This window comes from Piliocolobus tephrosceles, chromosome 8 (assembly GCF_002776525.5).
Source record: "Piliocolobus tephrosceles isolate RC106 chromosome 8, ASM277652v3, whole genome shotgun sequence".
Classification (NCBI taxonomy): domain Eukaryota; kingdom Metazoa; phylum Chordata; class Mammalia; order Primates; family Cercopithecidae; genus Piliocolobus; species Piliocolobus tephrosceles.
The window spans coordinates 87282801-87297624 of record NC_045441.1 but is presented as its reverse complement, the minus strand read 5'-3'; the positions used below and the strand labels follow the sequence as shown (position 1 = coordinate 87297624).

General features: G+C 33.6%; 1 protein-coding gene across 1 annotated transcript in view; it reads right to left on the bottom strand.

Annotated features, from left to right (window-relative positions):
- SEMA3D (semaphorin 3D) overlaps positions 1-14824 on the bottom strand; it is a 162157-nt gene that overhangs the window by 118312 nt on the left and 29021 nt on the right. The window contains exon 2 of the mRNA XM_023226655.2: positions 11955-12145. Coding sequence (XP_023082423.1) covers positions 11955-12105 — 151 coding nt within the window. The 5' untranslated portion in view covers positions 12106-12145. The remainder of the gene's footprint in view (positions 1-11954; positions 12146-14824) is intronic.

Sequence of the window (14824 nt, the reverse complement as noted above, 5' to 3'; positions counted from 1 at the left end):
TCACAACCTTCATTTTGTGGTTTGTAACATCTGAGGAACTTTCCCATTTATTATTTAATTTGATCCCCAAGAAGAACTTAATTTCCAGATGAGAAAACCTAGACTCAGAAAGACAATTTACGATTCTAATGGTGCATAGACAGTTCATGTCACAGAAAGAGCTCAAACCTATCTTTATCTTCTGATTCTAAGCCCCATCACCCATTACAGCTATATTTTATATTTTAATGTTTAGCATTACTTAGATAAACAAGATTCTTTTTCAAAAGGTCTCTACTTATATTTCCACTGAATATTCCAACAGACAGGTTCACTTCTATTGCTTCTTCCACTTCACCACTCCATCGGGATTACTGAAGTATTTATCTTAATTTCCAAACTGTGCCTGGCTCACTGTGGCTTTAGTCAAATAAACTGCTTTATGACCATCTTTGTAAGTATAAAGGACTTTCATTCTAATTTATGCCTCTTTTGAATTCGTAGGATTAAAGCAGTATGTTTAAAGGATTCTTACAAAAATGCAAACTGTATATTACTAGTTCTTAAGAAATCAGAGAATTGTTTGTCAAATCTTCTGTTTAAAAAAGACCTAATGACATTATTTTTAAAACTGCCATTGAATTTATATTTATACACATGTATGAAAAAATCTCACTGTGAAAATTCCTTTAGTAAGACTCAAGAAATTAGAGCCAAATTTAGGGAAGTTGAATTATGAAATGAGCAGTTGCACATAAAAACTTTTGCTCCTCAATAGTTTATAGAATAATAAACCAGTGGCTTACAAGATCTATTCAAAAAGAGTTTTCCACCAAAAGATAGTTGACTGGATTTTATCGCAATAAAAATTGTCTTTAGACAAACTATGCCCTTTTTAAAGTTATTTCCACATTTATGCAAAAACAAAGACATCACCCAAGTGCCTCAAGGCTGAGCTCTCTTTTACCCTGCTAGGAGTACATAGATGATCACTGTAGCCCTTAGTGATTTTTATTTATCTTCTTAATTCCAGGAAGGCTTCTTGTACGTTTGCATGGCAATACTGCATCATATATTAGCTTATATTATTGTGTCGCTCTACCACTCTGTAAAGCTCCATAGACCAGTAGTGTTTAGAACAATGTTCCATATACAATGTTAAATGGATTTCAATTATTATCGTATAAAGGGATAGTATACAGGTAAGTTATATTAATAATACAAACACTGTTTTACTAAAAAACAGTGGACTTAGATCTGAACATCAGTTTTTTAAAAATTATCTACTTATGTGACCCTAGCGTTATTATTTAATCTATCTGTATTTTTGTTTCCAAATCTTTACATATTAATCTCCTAAACATATATAGTGCCTACAGCCTGTATCATTATATCATACTTAAGCATTCCTCCTTGAAAATTTGTTTATGTTTAACCTAGCTTCCTTTCTAGACAATAGTTGCAACTGATAATGAACTTTATTATGCAAAATAGGCCACTTTTATTAATACATGTTCTAAATGTACCCTGTTTTAGGGAAAATAATCTCATCAATACTTTCTTCAGTAAGATGTAGATGATCCGGCAATGTATCCTGTATCATCAATTATTCTTCTTCTAGATTAATTACTTCAATTAAAATACAAATATGTAATTTCTTGCATTAAAATAAGTCTCTTGATCTCTTTGCTCCTCCAGCTAATGCCTATGTCACAATTATCAAAAATTTCCTTAAGAGAATTATCTATAGTCACTGTCTCCAGTCCCATGCTCTCAAGAATCCATCCTAATCGGGCTTTGGCTGGCACACTCAGACACCGCTTTTATCAAAGTCAACAGTGAGCTCTGTTAAATTTAATGTTACTTTTTAGTTGTCATCTCTCTAGACGTATTAGCTGACTTTGACACCACTGATTATCTCTTTCCTTTTACTTTTTTCATTTAATGCCTTCTGTATTATAACTCCTAATTTTTCTCCTATATACCTGGGCATTCCTCTTCAATTCACTTTGCAGTTAATTCTTCCTTTATCCCATCTCCTGACTTGATAGTACACCAGAAGCCAATCTTTTGAATTCTGCTTCATCCCTTAATTATTTCACAGCCTTGTAGATTTAAAAATTTCTATATGTTAATGGTCAAATTCGTATCTCCAATTGACATCTTCGTGAACTGCAGGGTTATAAATGTACTCAAATGCCTTCTTGGCATCTCACTTAGGTGTCTAATAGCCTTCTCAAACAAAGTATGTCCGCTTGATCTTCTCCACAAAACTACTTCTTCCACAGGATTTCCCACTTTAATTAATGGTACCTCCACCTGTAGACCACATCAAAACAAAACCAAACCACAAAAGCCATGGAATCATCTTTGACTTCTCTCTCACTTTATATTCAGCTCATCAGCAAATCTTGTTGGCTCTATATATGTGTATCCACTCCTATCACTTTGTGCCACAGGCCATTAATTCTCACATGAATTATTACAATAGCCTCAAATTTGGCTCCCTATTTCTTGATCTCTTTCTTTCTGTGTATTCTCAACATGCAAATTACAATGATTCTATTATTCTGAGAGTCAGATCATGTCAGACTGTGCTCAGAATTCTTCAGTGGATTCCCGTAATACTCAGACTAAATGCCAGCAGTAGAAGATCTGATCCCTCCTCCCTCCTGTTAACTCTCTATTTAGTCAATTTTCTTCTTTCTTCCATCCCACTATTTGTTTAGCCATACCATCTTCTTTAGGATCCTTACACATGCCAGACACACTTTCACTCCAGGGCCTTTGCACTTGATGTTCTTTCTGCAAAAATATTCCTGATATCTGCATGATTAGCTTAAGCATCTGTGAAAATATTCTCTCAGGAAGTGCTTTCCTGACCACAGTATTTGATGACTGCACTCCCACCACTACTGAGCTCCCTGTCTTGATTCATTTTTCTCCACAGTGCTGGTCACTTTCTATCTTGGTAAATAATTCACTGCTATATCATACTGAATCCAGATAAAATACATATTATTAGATGTATCAATACAAATCAAACAAATTAGATTAGTTAAATGACATCTCTACTTGACACACATGCTAAATTTCACAGCTAAATAATTTGTAAATTACAGAAAAATATATAGCCTTACTTATTCATTTTTTAGAAAATTCTGATAAAACAAAGAACAATTCTAGAAGATCCAGTAATCCCTAGTTATAAGATAGGCAGATAAAAATTCAAAAGGGAATTTTGAAGTTTTTCTTGTCAATGAATATACATCTAATAAATGTTGGAGGTGCACAACATAATTAATTACTACTATCAGAATTTATTGAAAATAGCTTGATGCTAAAGAAATAATGGTAAAACCTTGTTATTTTTTATATCTTAATATTTATCCTCTTGAAAATGTAATGTTTTCCTCAAGGGCATGGTGAGTTGACAATAACATGGACGTTGAAGTAGATAAATGTAAGCACACAGCTTGGTTTGGCTATTTAATAGCTTTTTGCTTCCGGGCAAGAGACTCAAGCCTCACGTATCTTATCTATAAAGTAGGTATGAAAACAATGGGTATAAAAACGGTGTTGTGAGACTTATACGTGATAAAATCTGAATAGGGTACCTGGGCCCAGTCATTCTCTGGCTTTATAGTCTTGATAGCACTTAGCACTATCTGAAATGATATTCACCTGTTTGTTGCTTGTTCACTGTTTGTCTCCCTAAGTGAAAAATAAGCTCCAATGAGACAGTGACTTTTATCTAAAACAATGCCTAGTAAATAGTGATTCCATATTACGTATTTGTAGAATGGATGAATATATGGTAAATATCAAATGAGTTACTTTTCTTGCTGAAGACTTAAACCTATCTCATCTTCTGGAGTTTTCCAAACAAATAACATTACAGACACCAGTGATTCCTTAGTATAAATATCTCCAACACATTCAAAGTCTATAGTGATGATGGTGAGATAGAAAATACTTATATTATTGTGCAATTTGAGAAGATCGTCTCTCAAATATTATTTTTACAATTGAGGCATAAACTGTAGAAGTCACTATGAGAAGCCCAATTTGTAAGACAATATTTATAGTAATAATCATATAATACAAAATCTGGAAATATAGAACATTCTGACCTCCGTGATTCCTTACTTATTATTCAAGAAAAAAGTTTAGTAGTCATAAATATGCAAGAATTCACAACATGAACGAAAGGGAAATTTCTTTGCACAACAATGGAACCAAACTACCAAGCCCCTGTGGATTCAGAGGTTCTCAGTTAAGCCTTTATTAAAGAGCATTCTTTGGATAAAATGGTTGCTACAACTCCCTTGTTGTTTAAGAAATACTTTAAGAAATCCCTCAATAGGTCGGGCGTGTTGGTTCACACCTGCAGTCCCAGTACTTTGGGAGGCCAAGGTGGGCAGATCACGAGGTCAAGAGAATGAGACCATCCTGGCCAACATGGTAAAACCTCATCTTTACTAAAAATACAAAAATTAACTGGGCTTGGTGGCATGTGCCTGTAGTCCCAGCTACTCAGGAGGCTGAGGCAGGAGAATCGCTTGAACCCGGGAGGCAGAGGCTGCAGTGAGCCGAGATCGGGCCACTGCACTCCAGCTTGGCGAAAGAGTGAGATTCTATCTCAAAAAAAAAAAAAAGAAAGAAAGAAAGAAAAGAAATCCCTTAATATTACCTTGCAGCTCATCCAAGTAGCTAACTCTACTACTATAGATACTGCCTGCATCTTTGGTTTACACTGAGAAGATATGAATTATGGAAAGCAAAGAAAACAAAGCTAATTTTATGTCTATAAACATTAATTATTTTTAAAACTAAAATTAGTATTTTTTTTTTTGGCTGATTATTTTTAACCTCACGTTCTACCAGTGTATTAGTGCCCAAGAATAACCTTTCAGACTCTCAATACTGTCAAAGCAAAGGATAGTCCCAGCTGATCTCAAGTCAATAAGTTGTCATGAGAGAAAAAATGAAAATGTCAAGGAAATGTTGTGTTTCTTACCTCAGAAGCAGGAATGTGGTATGTAAGCAGTTTGCCCCAGCAGAACACAAAATTAATGGTAATTTTTGCATCACAGCTTTTTAAAATCCAGGAAAAGACAGCTTTTAAAAGGTGGTATGTCAGGATTTGAGCTACTTTCCTTCTAAAGTGCTTGATTTTATAGAGGTGGATAGGAAAACTTGAAATTTTTGGAAGTGAATGGGAAATATACACTTCACAGTGCTGAACAATTGTGATATTCAAAATGAATACTCTGCATTCATTAAAATGGTTCAGCATTCCTTAAAATGGTGTGCTGTGAGCAGCAAAGGATTATCAGTAGTTGTCTTAACAAAGGTGACTACTCTATTATTAGCATACAATTGAGAAATGACTCACTAACAGTAGCCCTGGGGAGCTGGTAGGGAAGTACGGGTGTGTGCTGAGGGTGTGTTGGAAGATATCTAGGATTTCTCTCCTGCATTCAGTCTGTGCTTCTGATTACCAGCCTTTGACATGTAGACAACCTAAAACATCTGAAAAAATTATAAAGTTGAAACAAATACTGAATATAAGAAGCATCAAAAGAGTAGAGCTTTTTGCATTTACTCCAAGAAAAACATATCAATTATCCTTATATATAAGAATAAAGTGCTGAGAGGAATGAAAATTTAGAGAAAGATAAATAAAACAAGATTTTTAATCCTTATAGAGTTGGCACTAAGGCCAAAAACATACATTAATACAAGCTGTTATTTTCAGATGACAATTTGATTTAATATTAAGACTCACTTTTCTATGAAATTTTGATTACGAAGACAATTTATCACAATCAACTTTTAAAAAATAAGTTTAGCAAATGGCATAAAATCCCACAAAAATCAAATAATCTTTTTGGCTACCCAGTGATCTTAAAGAGTACATGTAATCTTCTTCAACTTCATTTAATGTTGACAATTGAAAATCACATAATCAGTTTTAGTCAAATATCAGCATGATGCTTCTGTAAATTTATTCACTATGACAGGTAAGTGCCTCAGGAAGGAAATACTTATGTCTACAGTGAGAGAGACTTGGCTAGAATCCTAGCTCTAAGTAGCCTGGGGTTGACCCAGGAGTTGAGCCATGAATTAAATTTGTGACCCTGGCAAATTGCTCAATCTCTCAGTACCTGGGTATCCTCATACATAGGAAAGGGATGATAATACGCATCTCACAGCGAGGTAATGAGATAATTCACACACAGTCCTTATGCCAATGTTTTGCTCATTATGACTCTTTAGTGAATATTATCAATTATTAAAATATATTTGCAAGCGTGATGTTTGCATTACTCATGTTTGTCAATGCAGTGCTTTTGCGATATTCACTGTATTAAAGAAACCAGAGTTTCCCTTTTTATGTCTTCAATTCCTTTAGTTCAAACTTTCCATATCCTTTCTTTATTCCTTGGATTTTAATATTTGTTTTCTATTCTTTTTTTTAAGGCAATATTATATATAGGCAAATGGACAGACTTTACATGTGCAATTTAATGAGTTGTGACAAATCTGTACACTTAGGCATTCAACATCCCTATCAAGACAGAAAACACATCTATATTCCCAGAAAATTTCCTCTCATGCCCCTCTCAGTCAATCCTCTCTGTCCCCCAACAACAAGGGCAACTGTTATCATATTTTTAAACCATTGATTAGTTTTGCCTGTTCTAGAACTTCAAATGAATGGTAAGTGCATGTATAATAGTATAAGAAACTGCCAAAACAACTTCCAACTTAACTTTTACATTAGCAATGTTTGCAAGCTCAAATTGTTCCACAGATTCACAAATATTTGATATAATCAGTGTTTCATGTTTTTAGCTATTCCAACAGATATATAAGAGTATTTCATTGTAATATTAATTTGTATTTACCCAATGACTCATGAGGGCCAGCATTTTTAAGTGTTTATTGGCTATGTATATGTTTGTGAAGTGTCTGAATAAGTACTTTACCCTATATAAACTTGGTTTTTATTATCAATTTGTTTCAGATATATATATAAGAATTTATATATGTATATATGTGTATATATACATATATATATGTATCAACGATACCTCCTATGCCACAGCTCCTTACATATGTGACTTTGACACTACTATGATTGAGAAGTACAGACTTTGTGCTCTCCTTTTAAAATTGAGTGAAGCTTTCTCATGTTTCAACCAATAGAATACTCTGGAACCAATGCCATGTAACTTCTGAAGCTAGGTATAAAAAGGCAATGAAACTTCTCTTTGTTTGTTTAATGTATGCACTTGAGGCCCTGAGCAAGCCCAAACTACCCAAGTGAAAAGACCCCCTCGGAAGAACCTGAGGATACATCAAGGAAGAGATGCTAGCCAGACCCTTACTGTTATAACTCTAGCCGTTGTCTGATTACAATTCCATTAAAGAGTACAAACCAGAACCACCCAGCTAAGCCTTTCCAAATTCTTGACCCAGAGAAACTGAGGGATATAGTAATTGTTGTTTTATTAAGGGAATGAGTTTTATGATGGCTTGTTATACAGCAATAGTTATCCAAATTACATTTTGGTTTTAGAAATGGGCACTGCCATAATAAAACATAAAACCTGTGGCTTTAAAGATTATCTTTTGGCCAGGTAAGGTGGTTCACTCCTATGACCCCAGCATTTTGGGAGGCTGAAGCAGGCAGATTGCTTGAGCCCAGTAGACAAGCCTGGGCAACATGGTGAAACTCTGTCTCTACAAAAAATACAAAAATTAGCCATGCATGATGGCTCATGCTTGTAGTCCAGAGGCTGAGGTGGGAGGATTACTTGAGCTTAGGAGGTCAAGGCTGCAGTGAGCCAAGATCTTGCCACTGTACTCCAGCATGGGAGACAGAGCAAGAGTATCTATCTGTCTATCTCTCTCTGTATATAGGAGACAGAGCAAGAGTATCTCTCTCTCTCTATATATATAGTATCTTTATAGAGAGATAGATACTATATATATAGATACATGTAGATACTATATATAGAGATAGATATAAATATAGATATGAAGATATATACATTTATAGATAAATACAGATGTAAAGATATATATATATATATGTATTTATTTATTTAAACAATAGAGCATCAAAGAATTTAAAGATATCCCATTATAGTCACACAAAGAAGATAAGGAATACAAAAGAACTTTCTAGATATGGTTTTGGTTTAATGGAATATGTTATAAATTGACAGGTAAAAAACTCAAGGGTTCTTTATATTGGATGATCCCTATTTCTCTATCTTCTGGTTTACTGAATGTTGTTCTTCTATCTCCAATCTTTAATTCATGCAGTAAGTTTTTAATTTCAGATACAATTTTCATTACTAGAGTTTTCATTTAGTTTTGTTAATATATTTCACTTCTCTGTTGAGACTCCATATTTGCTTATTTCTTTTGATAGCATTTTCTTTTAAATTCTTGAACATATTCATAATAGCTATTTTTAAATCTTTGCTAATGTGAACATCTGCATCACTTCAATTTACCTTCCATTAACTGCATGTTTCCCTTGTTATCATTACATTTTCCTGTTTCTTTGTAGGTCTAGTAATTTTTTTTATTGTATCTGGACATTATGAATATTAAATTGTTGAGAGTATGGTTGATTTGGGTTTTCTTATTTTAAAAATTGTTGAGATTTTTTTTTTCTGGCGGATATTGAGTTTACTGGAAGATCAGTTCAATCCTTTTGAGACTTATTGTCACATTTTTTAAGGTAGGACTAAAGTATCCCTTACAGTAGGAATAGAATAGCTGAGCTCTTATAATGTGACCCTTGTAAGTTTGTTTAAGTTCCTCATAGATGCTTTATCTTAGATCTTTGTCAGATGCATAGTATGTAACAGTTTTCTCTGATTCTGTAGGTTGTCTGTTGACTCAATCCTGCTTACTCACTGTCAACTGTTGATAGTTTATTTTGCTGTTCAGATACTCTTTAGTTTAATGAGATCCCATTTGTCAATTTTTGCTTTTGTTGCAATTGCTTTTGGCATCTTCATCATGAATTCTTTGCCTATGCCTATGTGCTGAATGGTATTGCTTAAGTTGTCTTTCAGGGTTTTTATAGTTTCAAATAAACGACACCATTAAAAAGTGGGCAAAGGACATGAACAGATACTTTTCAAGAGGACACATACATGTGGGCAACAATCATGTGGAAACAAAAAAACTCAACACCACTGATCATTATAGAAATACAAATCAAAACCACAACAAGATATCATCTCACACTAGTCAGTCAGAATGGCTATTATATAAAAAGACAAAAATAACACATGCTGGCAAGGTTGTGGAGAAAACTGAATGCTTATACACTGTTGGTGGGAGTGTAAATTAGTTCAACCATTGTGGAAGACAGTGTGGCAACTTCTCGAAGATCTAAAGACAGAAATACCATTAGAACCTGCAATCCCGTTACTGGGTATATACTCCCAAAATATACATCTTTCTATTATAAAGACACATGCATTTGTATGTTCATTGCAGCACTATTCACATTAGCAAAGACATGGAATCAACCTAAATGCCCATCAATGATAAACTAAATAAAGAAAATGTTGTACGTATATACCCTGGAATACTATGCAGCCATCAAAAAAGAATGAGACCATGTTCTTTAAAGGGACATGGATAGAGTTGGAGGCCATTATCCTTAGCCAACTAATGGAGGAAAAATAAAAAATACCACATGTTCTCACTTATAAGTGTGAACTAACCAATGACAACACGTGGACACATAGAGGGGAATAACATACCCTGGGGACTATCAGAGCATGGAGGTAGGAAGGAGGGAGAGGATTGGGAAAAATAACTAATGGGTACAAGGTTTGATACTTGTTTGATGAAACAATCTGCACAACAAATCTCCATGACACAACTTGCCTATGTAACAAACCTGGGCATGCACCCTTGAACTTAAAATAAAAATTAAAAAATAAAATGACCCTTGCAGCATGTCAACTGAGTGCCCCATGTTTTGATAAAGTTTTAAAATTCTGGGTGGGCAGAACTGCTATATCATTCGGCACTCCTTGACCTCCAATAAATATTTCAGCTCAATATCTCGGCTCAGTGCACAAATTCCCCGTTTGCCCCAAACCCTTTCCGAGTTGCGCCATTAAGTGTTTTTTTTTCTTTTTTTCTTTTTTAGAGACAGAGTCTCGCATACAGTGATGCAATCCTAGCTCACTGCAGTCAAACCCCTGGGCTCAAGCAATCTTCTCGTTTCAGCCTCTTCAATAGCTAGGATTATAGGCATGTACCACTGGTAGTTTCTTTCTTTCAACTTTGCTGCCTATTGCTCAATGTCTAAAAATAGTTGCTTCATATAGTTTATCTAGATGAATAGTTGTTTATGGAAGAAGGCATAATTCAGTACTATTTATACTGGCATGGTTAAAAGCCTTGACTTTGTTTTTTATTTATGGCCTAAATCTTACCATAACTGTTAATGTTCACTTGAAACTAAGATAATTTTAGGGGAATGACAGAAAATTGAATATATCTATGATTAAGAAATGGAAGACAATCAAATACAGGTTTTAGTTATTGATTATGGCTGGTCGAGATGGCTCACGCCTGTAATCCTAGCACTGTGAGAGGCCGAGGTGGGCGGATCACTTGAGGTCAGGAGTTCGAGACCAGCCTGGCCAACATGGTGAAACCCCATCTCTATTAAAAATACAAAAATTAATCAAGCATGGTGTTGGGCACCTGTAATCCCAGCTACTTGGGAGGCTGAGGTGAGAGAGTCGCTTGAACCCGGAAGGCGGAGGTTGCAGTGAGCCGAGATCATGCCCTGCCTTCCAGCCTGGGCAACAGAATGAGACATCGTCTCAAAAAAAAAAAAAAAAAAAAAAAAAAGGTTTTAATTATTGATTAAATAAGACATCAAGACATCAATAAACTCTATTTCATAATGTGATCAATGTTTCCAGATAAAAACATCCTAGATTACCAAAAAATAGACGTCCAATTCAAATGACTTTGATACATATAAAAACATAAGAACTCAAAAATATATAAATTGTTTAACTCTTTAATACATGACATATATTCTGTACAAATACCAACATATAAGATTTGTAATGGATATAATGTGCTAATTCAACTTACTCTTAGATTTAACATCCAATATGCTTTTATTAATATTTTGTTTGTCTATAAAATGTCATCTTAAAGAGATCAGAGGATATCAAATTGCCAGCATCATTTTTGCCTATCACATTGAGAATAAAGAAGTTTTATTCTCCCGACATCCGTTTTATTTCTTGAGGTATTAATGAACCCCAGAGTACATCAAAAAGGAAAACCAAAGTAAAAACTATTTGGACATGAAACTGGACACAGACACACACAAAGATGACCAACCATAATTCACATAAACTTTGCTGTTATATCAAACATTTAAAAACTAGCTTAGCAGATTTCATTTCTTAGCCACGTTGTTTCATCTTTTTTGTATTTTAAACCTTTCACATTGTCTTTTTCTATTACCAAATACATATGTAGTTGAGAACTTGAAGCTATCCTGCTGTCTTAAATTCTTTTTGAAGATACCTTACTGTGTTTTTTTAAAAAATCCCCTCTAACTAGGAATAAACTAGCAAGAGTTATGTGAAATTAGTTAACATTTTTCTAATTTTAAGGATTGATTTGTTTTAACACCAAACAGTTTACCACTTGCAGATCAAACTGATTATTATAAATATTGGGCTGAAAAGGGTACTTGAATAGCTTTAACATATTTTTCCTCATAAAAATGAGTGATTGGGCTTCGTGTTCTATAATTCTATTTTATGAATTTATGCCAACATAATAAACATTTCACAGAAGCCAATATGCTTTTCTAAAAAGAAAAAATATAGCAATCAAAAAAGACATTTAAAAATCTTAATAAACAATTTAGAAAATATGTATATATTTACCTTTGTAGGTTAGCTTGAGTCTTGGAATATTTTGTTTTGAAGTGCCAATAACTGGAAGAAACAACATGGCCATGCTTAGCATCATCAAAGCAGGAAAAAGGTGAAAATCTTGGCTTCCGGCCTTAAGTCTCCCATCTTTATTAGCATTCATGATTAAAACAATGTTCTCTTTCCAACGGTGTTAATTTAATCTAAGAAAGAGTTAAAAAAAAAAAAAACTATTAAGATATCAGCAAACTGACACAGGAACAGAAAACCAAACACCACATCATCTCACTGAGAAGTGGGAGTTGAACAATGAGAACACATGGACACAGGGAAGGGAACATCACACACCAGGGCCTGTTGGGAGCTGGGGGGCTGGGAGAGGGAGAGCATTAGGGGAAATACCTAATGTAGATGACAGGTTAATGGTTGCAGCAAACCACCATGGCACATGTATACCTATGTAAGAAACCTGCATGTTGTGCACATGTATCCCAGAACTTAAAGTATCAAAAAAAAAAAAAAAAAAAAAAAAACTATTAAGATAGCAGTTGGCAGGTTTTCCTCAATTTACTAAATTATAATTTATTGAATGTATATAGATTTTTAAAAATAATTTCCCCATAGCTCTTGTTTTACTCTTACAGAAACGAATCGGAACTGGGGAATAAAATTAAGGACTGGATTTCTCCAGATGTAGAAATAAAAGCACCACTAGAATTTAAACTATTTTGATATTTAACGTTTTTTCCTTGACTAAAGTTGTTTCTGTGTTTTGTTTAAGCAAATATCTCAAGAACCAACTTTTTTCGAAACTTGAATTATTTGATCAGATGAGACCACTTTCACTGGTAGAAGTCCATACTTGCCCCATATCATCCCCAAATAAAAAGGTCCACCAACTAAAAGAGACAAAAGCTGTCATTTTGAGACAAGTTCTCTTGTTTCTGAGTTTAGAGACATTTAAAAATTCCACTTAAATGTGAGAAACTAAATTTAATTAGGTAAGGGCCCCAGTATAGGTGTTAGGCCTGGAACAATGCAATCTTACCTGAAACCTGTATTATTCCACACAGGGAAGTAATGAATAGAAAAACAAATTCTAAAATACAAGCATTTATAAGAAGGAGGGGGTGGTTATTAACTGGGTTGCCATAAACTAGGCTAATTTCGTTGTTTTCTGTAAGATGTAGAGTAAATCAAAACACGTATTCCAAACTAAGCCTGGAAATAAAAATTACAAATCATATTTATTGAGCCTTTATATGTACCCAATACTTTTTGAAAAGTGCTTTACATAGATTAAATGATTTAATTTAAAAACAGCCATTAAGGGTGGGTAATTATTTATCTCACTTCACCAATGAAACAAAATTGAGGTACAGAGTGAAATAGTTCTTCCAGGGGTACACGGCAAGTAGGAGATGGATCAAATCAACACATGATCGGGACTTTAGCTGGCGTCTGCTTTCTTCACACCTAAGTCTTCGGGTGCTTTGCATTATGGTAGAAACTAGTGATCTTCAGCTGCTGCTAGAGTCTTCAACTTCTCTTCTATGTTAATTAACTTACTGCCATCTTACTAGGAAATAGGCCACAGAACCCATAATTTCTTTGATGATACATTGCATGGTGATAGCTTTGATCATAATAGAAAAGTATTAGACTTTAAGTAATGTTCTAATTAGTTAACATTCACAATAAATATTTTATGCCTATATGGTTTAGTTTTAAGAGAAGGCCTAATAAGGGATGAATTTTCCTTAAGTGAGATCAGCTCTTCAGTGTATTAAAATGTCTCCCAGATTTTGAATACCAAGTTTTCAGTTACCTTAAATCTCAGCAGTTAAGTCAAGTCTTTGGAAGTAAAATAAAATCAAATTTTGATGTGTATTACGTTTATACATGATAAATAATTAAGGATAGACTTTAATTTTATGCTGAATTTCTTCATGAAATGTTAAAAGTGAGTGCTTAATAAGTTGTTTCTTCAATCACTTTCATTACATTCAAAGATACCTACAAGAAATACTAAATTATTCTTCGTATATAATCTGTCAACATTTAATTCTTCCTTTAGAAGGTTACTCCATATGAAGACAATCAAGTTGATTTAGATACTCTTTCAATCATATTGTATTAAATATAACAATCGTTGCATATTTTATTCACATTTAATTGACATTTCCTGGACGTTTCCCCTAATTAGATAAAATGTGAGACAACAGGAATGTCTCTCTGACCAAAAACACCTACACCATCAGCAGCCCTTTATGAAAATTTTAGTTTTAAATATTTCAATTATGCTAATTTTAATATAGAACACTAATAAAGCCTTTAAAAAATATAATAAAGTCCTAAAAATTATATTATTGAAAGGCCAGTAGGAACACATTAATGCTGTTGCCACAAAACAGTCACTTTAACTGATCTACAGAAAAAAATGTATCAGATTAGATTTGAATATATGAGTTTTGAATCATTCAATCTCAATGCATTCTTACAACTTATTAATTTTAAAAATTAGTTTTAACTTGTTAGAATACCAGTATTCTTTGACTTATAGATTCTCCTTAAAAACTTGCTGCTTTTACACAAATTTCAATACAAGTTTTAAATATTTACATATTTATATGTTAATAAATATATATTTATATAACTTGTGATGGTATTTGAATATATCTAACATATATTCACTTATATACATTCTTATCAGCCATTGGCATCATATCTAATCACTATTTATAAGGTGAGGAAATGAATAAGATTATTTTTCTGAAGGGAATAGTTGATTATAAACAATAACATACCATAAAATAAATTTAAAATGGAGACATTTGTGACACGCTATGCAAAATAACTCAAAGGAGTATCATATAGGCTTA